Source organism: Drosophila erecta, unplaced genomic scaffold, assembly GCF_003286155.1.
Source record: "Drosophila erecta strain 14021-0224.00,06,07 unplaced genomic scaffold, DereRS2 tig00000021-arrow-pilon, whole genome shotgun sequence".
Classification (NCBI taxonomy): domain Eukaryota; kingdom Metazoa; phylum Arthropoda; class Insecta; order Diptera; family Drosophilidae; genus Drosophila; species Drosophila erecta.
In genome coordinates, this window is record NW_020825198.1 from 12,401,488 (window position 1) to 12,408,673 (window position 7,186).

A 7,186-nucleotide genomic window follows, 5' to 3' on the forward strand; every position below is an offset into this window, starting at 1 on the left:
GGAAACTACTGGATGTTCAGTCTCTTAAAGTTTATTCAATATAATTTTGTATACTAAAATATATATGTGTATAAGTATAGGCTATTCCAAATATTAATATCTGCATGTTTTTGATTTCCTTGATGTCAAGTTAATCGTAACAATATAGTATAACGCTAATTTTGATTACTACGATTTTGGTTTTGTGTTATTTGTTAGTTGTTTGTGGTTTATCTACTAGATGTACTGGAATATTTTGGTTTGTCGTGATGAACATGTATAATATTGTTATTATCTAACAACAGTCTAAGTCACATGTAACTGATTTAAGGTAGTATAACACTGGGTGGGTCTCCACTTCCACTTCCGCTTCCACAATCCTTTATCAATATTAAGTATCCGCATCGTTGTTCCATAACTAATCTACACATGTGTTCATGCCTGTAATAACTGTTTATCGTTGTGACTATTGGGGCTAGACCCATCTACTCGTAAGTTCCCGGGATGTCCAGGAATGGATTTCACTACATCGTACCTAAGTTCAACTATGGGTTAATGATAATGCACTTAAGATCGGTATCGGTCAACGGTTCTAAATGGAAGATTACAGTTTGTTGTATTGATTATGTACCATCGTAGGTTGATAATTAAGCTTATCGATATGGTTGTCGTCAGCTCACTTTGTCTCAACAGAAAAAAAAACTATCACAAACGTTAAAAGAAAATACAAAGTTCTACAGGAATACAGGATATTCCACACTTACTGCTGGGCAAGTGCCGCTATTGTCCACCCACAATCCCACAATGTTCAGTACCAAAAGCATTCACCTTCAATTGTGCACATTTCCACTGGCCAGCATCCGGTAGCGATTCAGCAGCTGGACCGCCGCATCCTGCATGGGCACGACCTTTCCGTATCGTTCCTCGTACACCTCCAGCATGATCCTTTCTCACAAAACAGTGCAAATGACAAAGAGCAGCGACACCAGGCACAGCATCATCACAATATCACGATGCAGTTTCCGATCTCGGTGGAAGGGCCGCGTGGTATAACACTCGCGACGTGCCTGTCGGAGCAGCCAAACCGGGACGAAGAGCTGGAGGAGATCGGGCACCATGAACCCGATGTCCCGCACTATCTGGTGGGCGTAACCCTCGCCGCGCACCACATTCATGAAGAACTGGTCAAAGCTGCTGGCCAGGATGTGCAGCAGGGCGATGCCAACGATGCAGAACACTTTCTTCGGCGTGACCACGTTGGTGGTGTTGGCCAGGTGCATCACTAGCACCGTTGAGAACAACTCGGTTACCTAGAAGAAAGAAAATTCGTAGCTGTGAAATGGAATAGTCAATTTTCCTAATTAATAATGGAATGGTCGATTTTTTTAATATATGTTATAGAGTGGATCAATTTAGTGGATAATTTATTTTAGGCTTTTGGTAAATGAAAAACATAATTATAATTATTTTTCCTTGCGAAATCGTGACTGTTAATTTTAGCTATTGGCCATTTTTCATTTCGCACTTTTAGGGCAGGCCACTCATTAAAACTTTGGTCGAATGGATGGATTTGCTCTCGAAACTTATTACTCTGCCATGCTTCTATTTCCGTGAATATGGCTATGTAGACTTGGCCGGGCTGGGCGTGGCTGGTGGGCGCTCTAGTGCGGGAAAAGTGCGAAAATTGTGCGGGAAAGTGTTCGAATTTGAGCGCATATTGTGCAAGTTTTGAGCGCACTCGCGCAGGACGAACTTTCCCAATAAATTATTGATGGCCAGTTATGGCTTAGGGCACAAACATATGACGGCACGTAGTTGCGATATTTGACATTGACTTGTAAGTTGCAATTTGAACTTGTACACGTTGAAAAATTCGTAAATATCTAGTGGCCAGCTGGTTCGGAAACTTTTACTATGATTTCTATAACATTACTTTAAAAAAAGTGTACCATAGATTACCATATAACTACATACATTTTAAAATAAAATACATAACGTGGAAACATGCGTTTAGAACATAGTTAATTTCCAATTTATAGAGCAAGGTTTTTTGCCGTGTTATTGTCCTGCACTTACCGTGAAGAAGAGCTGGTGGTTCCACTGATTGTAGTAGTCATCGTTGTAGTAGTTGATGTACGCCCACCAGGCGTAGTAGTGCGAGAATATCGAGAGAAGGAAGAGCAGCAGCATGGAGTACCGCACGCGCTGCTGGAGGATCAGGGCGATTAGCCTCTTGATGCACTCGTACAGGGCAATCACGGCGAACACGGTCAGAATCCACATCTTAAAGCTGTTGGGCGTGGCATTGAAGTACATGTGCTTGTAGGCGGCCACGCCCGACTCGTAGGGTCCTTTAAAGACGGTGTCCCAGCAGGAGCAGGTGCAGAAGTGCCTGTCCACGTAGCGGGCGTAGTTCTCCCAGAAGTACCACAGGATGACGATGTGGGCTGGTGGGATGAGGGCCGGTGCCAGCGATCCGCAGGCGGTGGGCAGCCAGGTGATGTCGAACATCTTGCAAAAATTCTGCTTGGGCTAACTGGCTAATAATATGTTGGTTCCGAATTCGTGTCTGACCTCCGAGCCCTCCTCAAAGTTCGCCGCTCATAGCGTTCTGGTCTAGATTGATAAGTGACTGATATAATAATAATATAATAATTTTTGTGAATGGGTAAAATTATATATTATCACATGCGAGGGTCCACGGAAACAGAATAAGTACATGACTATAGATACTATATTTCTGCATATATTTGTGTGTGCTCTAAAATGACTTCAATACCTCAAATGAAACTGCGACTTCCGTTAGCTATAAGGAAATTAAATTCCAAGCTTGTTTTCTATAGCTATAAATATAGCACAATTAATTGCAATTATAAATCCACTAATTATCACAATTGGAAAATCGAATTCGCGGGGCTTTCCATTTTGCAATTCATTGTTCGGGCAACAATTGATTTCGCTTTAAGTTATTCAAATAGTCGCTAGTCATATCATTTAAAGCCAACTTGAATTAACTTAAGAACTTAAGTTTCTGAATACATTTAAATTGGCAAATTCCTACAATTTGTAATCGTGTAATAGTAAATATTTGATTAAATAACATTAATGATGGCTCAGCGCCAAGAAAATAGTTGGAAAATAAAAATATAAAGCCAGTATTAAATGCCAGTTTAAACAAAGAAGGATGTGCTTTAAATTGATAATCTGCGAGAGCAAGAAGAATGGTTTGTATTTATTTGTAAATATTTCAATATTTCGCTTTTGGCCAGTGTGTTATTTCTGTTTTGCATAGTTATGAAAATAAACAAAAAGGCGCGCCCAGCACCAAATATATGCCGCCCAGTGCAGCGGAGTGCCTTTTTCCATTTTCCCCGACGTTTTTCCCGAGAAGGCCTGCCAGTTGCCACATTGGCACACGGCTTTTCGCGGACTCGCCTTGCATACAACAATTTGCATACAACTGTGAATGTGCAAGTGCAGTCGAGTGACCGACTGAATGCCATCCTCGGCTACATTGGTGTGCCCAAAAAATGATGCAATTATAAATTCATGTGCACCAGGAGCGGGAAACGCAGGGGCCACGGAACGCATACTCATCTACGCACGGTGAATGGCATTCCAAGCAGCGGGGCGGCTGCCAAAAAATCAGATGGCAAAGCGGAGCGGTCATTAGTACGGACACGATGAGCCAACCAGCCCACCAGCCCACCAGCCCACCAGCCAGCCTTCCTCAATGGGAACCTGAATGGGAGCCGGGACTGGGTATGGTGTGGACATGCCGCTGGGCAACTGCAATTGAGGCAACAGAGATGGGTGCTAATGAAAAAAGGGGCTGCTCATATATGCGAACTTCAAAATACACTGGCAGTACAATCGTTCCTTGGGAATTCTAATTTAAAGAGTGTTCTTTATGTTCAAGTTTAATAAATGAAGCACAAGGAGAACTATGAACACCACAGCCTTAGATCCTGCAAACTTCACGTTCTCAACTGAACAAATTAAACTGCTTTTATGGCAGGATGTTCATGGGTGTACTTCTCAGTGACTAAGCTGTAGGCCTGCAAAATCTCTAGATGTGCCTAAAAATAATAGACCCCCGTGTCTATAGGGTATGCACGGGAAAAGTAGACCTCGAGTACTGTGCGCGGTGGTCCCTCAACTTAATTAATACATCGCCCTGCGATGCGCAGCTGCCAGTGAAAAACTATTTCGATTTGTTTTGATTGCCGATGCTTTTCGGCTCCTGACTTTCGCCTTTTGTTGCGCCACAGCGCCCTATAAAAACCGAGTGTAAGCCAGATGAAATAGAAGCTAAACAATGCCAAATGGAAGCAACCATTTACGAATGACGTCACGGTGGAAATCGTTAGCGTTTTATTGAAAACTTGGCTGAGCATAAGAGTGGAATCAGTGCAGCATTCGAAATGAATTTCAAATGGAGAACGCAGCGAACACACTCAAAATATATCGTACATACAATACCCAAACTTTCAGCAGCTGTGTTTGAATTTATGCGGGTGTTCCTTCCACAACTCCTGAATTGACCCACAAAATGGGTCAGGAAAACAGTCTGAATAAGAGTGAATAAATGCGTGTGAGTGTGGCGAGTGTGCGGGGCAGGCCCTTGATTTGTCAAAGGTATGAACTCATGCGGAAGGAGCCAACTTTCATTTCCTATTATATCAATTTGAGTTGGGACAGACATCGCAAAATCGCAAAATTTAATGTATGCGATGGCAAATAAATTGATGGTTCAGCATGCACTAATTTTGAGGGAATTTTATTTATGTGAATCTGTTTGTTCAGGTGTTACATGTTTGCAAATACTATACCATGGACTCTCACACTGACTTTAATCGAATTCGAAGGGCGCATAAATTAGGGCGCGTTTTATATGCTTTTGTAGGCTTGCTGTGCCATTTATGATTTTGCTTTAATCTCAAGATATCTCATGCCAGTTTAGGCTGAAACCGAAGTGGGAAAACCACTGAGCAGCACTGTAACATTTTTATTGGCTGCTACCTTAGTGATGTGCTGCCTGAATAACAAACACATCGAATCAAACACTTGCCATTCAGACTGAGCATTATCCGGGATAGTTGCCCCCGTTTTCAAATCGCGTGCACAAATTCACATTTCTCCCAAAGGCTGTGTGTAAACAACACCTCGGGCGGTGGAAACAAGAACCATTTCCACTGGAGAACCAGAGAACTTGGTCTGGGTGACGGTAAAGCTGTCAACAGTCAGCGGCGCGTCGACACTTGAGCCGCATTGTTGTGCAAGTATTTGTCGCACGGGCAACGCGTCGTATGAGTAATGCCTGGGCGGATGGGCGGGGCAAGTGGTTGGCTGGCGGGGAAATCCCCGCCCACTCTGCCAGGAGAGAGGCGTCTATGCAGTCGAGTGGCGTTCTTTGCATGCTCATTTGTGTCCCTTTCAATTGTCATTCGGGCTGCAGCTGTTGATGTTTTCGTTGCTGGCATTTGTTGGAGTACGCCAGACACTTTGTCTGCCTGTCTCCGGGTTTGTGGGGGGCAAATGGAAGTGGAAATGGAAATGTGGCACCCAAAACTTGAGAATACATTTGGGGCACACGACCCTAATAGCCGCTGCAATCACCGGTGATAAGCGAACTAGTGATGAGCATGCAAGGCGGTTGAATGTCGTAAACACGCAACACTCGAACTGGAATTGTTCGTATCTAGGTGGATACATAAACACATAAACACGTGAGCACAGACGATTGTTTACATGGAGAGAAACAGAAATTCTAGATCAATAAATTAGATATATGGCTTTCCAAACAAGTCATTGAACTAGTGTTGCTGCCAAAATAGTTCAAGTTGAGGAACAAAAATGTGATTACATCGTGAAAAAGTTCTTGAAAAGTAACCAAAATAGGCAGTTGGATACTAAATACTGAACCTTAACGGTCCAAAGATAGAAATAACATTTAAAAGCTCGAATAATTGTTTAGTATATGTATTTTTCAGAACATAATATTTTCACCTTCTTAAAAATTCTAAAGTGAAAAATACTTCGAAATTGCACATTGCTTCCTTGCAATACTTATCTTTAGAGCCAGTTTTCTTCTGCATTACTTTACCATTTCCGACTACAAATTTATAGTTCCTAGTTTTCGCATGCCATTTTTTCGCAGTGCATCTCGGCCTGGTAGTGTGCATGACTCCAGGCTGCCATGTAAACGATGTGGGTGGCTGGCCGTGCACTGAGATAAATCGCAGGCAACAACCTCGCCCGCATGCAGTTTGTTTAGTCAATATTTACTTGGGCATCAGGCGAGCACACACAAATACACATGCTCCGAATTAAGCCGAATTACATCGAATAGATGGAAATGCAATCGAACACAGAGAACAAATACAATGGCAAAACGTATCTAGTGGCACTTTCCGGTGCGGAAAAAAGTGAAAAATCGAAATACAATTACCCAAAGCACTAGAATGTGTACATAAAAGCGAACCGAACCTAATGTTGAAAGTTCCTTGGGCTTGGTTCGCCGGGATGCTGGCACTCGTTATCCCTTTATTCCGCCGGCTTTTCCGACTTTCACGCTTTCCCAGCAGCAAGTGGACCCCTTTGGGCGATATGTGTATACGTTTATCACACGATTGTTTAAACAATTCCGATTTGGTGTATATTTTTTGAGTTTCTTTTTTGTTTGGAAGAAAAGAAGGAGGAAAACTTTGTTGAAACAACAACCGCGGGCAGGTCGTGAAAAACGCGACTGAAATTATTGTTATGCTGCGTGTGAAATTTTGCTCTTGTCTTTGCAGCCGGCGCCGGCGTCGTTGTCTGGCCAATGTTTCCCAACAAGAAAATAGGGGGAAAGCTCTCAGCTGACGAGAGTTTTCCACAGCGCCGGGAGCTGCACGTATGTCGCGCACTGTAGCCGGCAGGCCAGCGCTCTCTCTCTCTCTCGCAGCTGCGCTCTCTCTTGGCCAAGAGGTGCGCTGAAAATAGCGGGAAGTGATGCGGCTTCCTCATCAGTTGCACATTAAGTATACGCAACGTGGCCGCCCATTGCATTATCAGCTGCCAGCAAAAATGGCCATGCACTCACGTGGATCCTCCATTCATACAAACCCAATGCTTATTTACTTTTTAAACTTACCGCTCGGTCACAACTATTTTCTTTCCACACCTGTTGGACATGCGTGAACGCGTCAAAAGAGTTGGTTTTTTG

The 7,186-nt window shown here is 43.1% G+C and overlaps 1 protein-coding gene across 1 annotated transcript; it reads right to left on the reverse strand.

The window, feature by feature from the left end:
- Positions 1-15: 15 nt before the first annotated feature.
- LOC6544470 lies at positions 16-6,791 on the reverse strand. Its single transcript, XM_026977789.1, has 3 exons — positions 6,431-6,791; positions 2,056-2,611; positions 16-1,289 (listed from the first exon to the last, which is right to left on the reverse strand). Exons 2-3 carry the CDS (start codon positions 2,488-2,490, stop codon positions 930-932), a joined length of 795 nt encoding a protein of 264 aa, XP_026833590.1. The 5' UTR covers positions 2,491-2,611; positions 6,431-6,791; the 3' UTR covers positions 16-929.
- Positions 6,792-7,186: the final 395 nt, after the last annotated feature.

Excerpts from the sequence above, each read along its gene's own strand:
- LOC6544470 (XM_026977789.1), bottom strand. The coding sequence starts at position 2,490 with ATGTTCGACATCACCTGGCTGCCCACCGCCTGCGGATCGCTGGCACCG. Across the intron at positions 1,290-2,055 it reads ACCACCAGCTCTTCTTCACG|GTAACCGAGTTGTTCTCAAC; the intron begins GTAAGTGCAGGA and ends TCTTTCTTCTAG.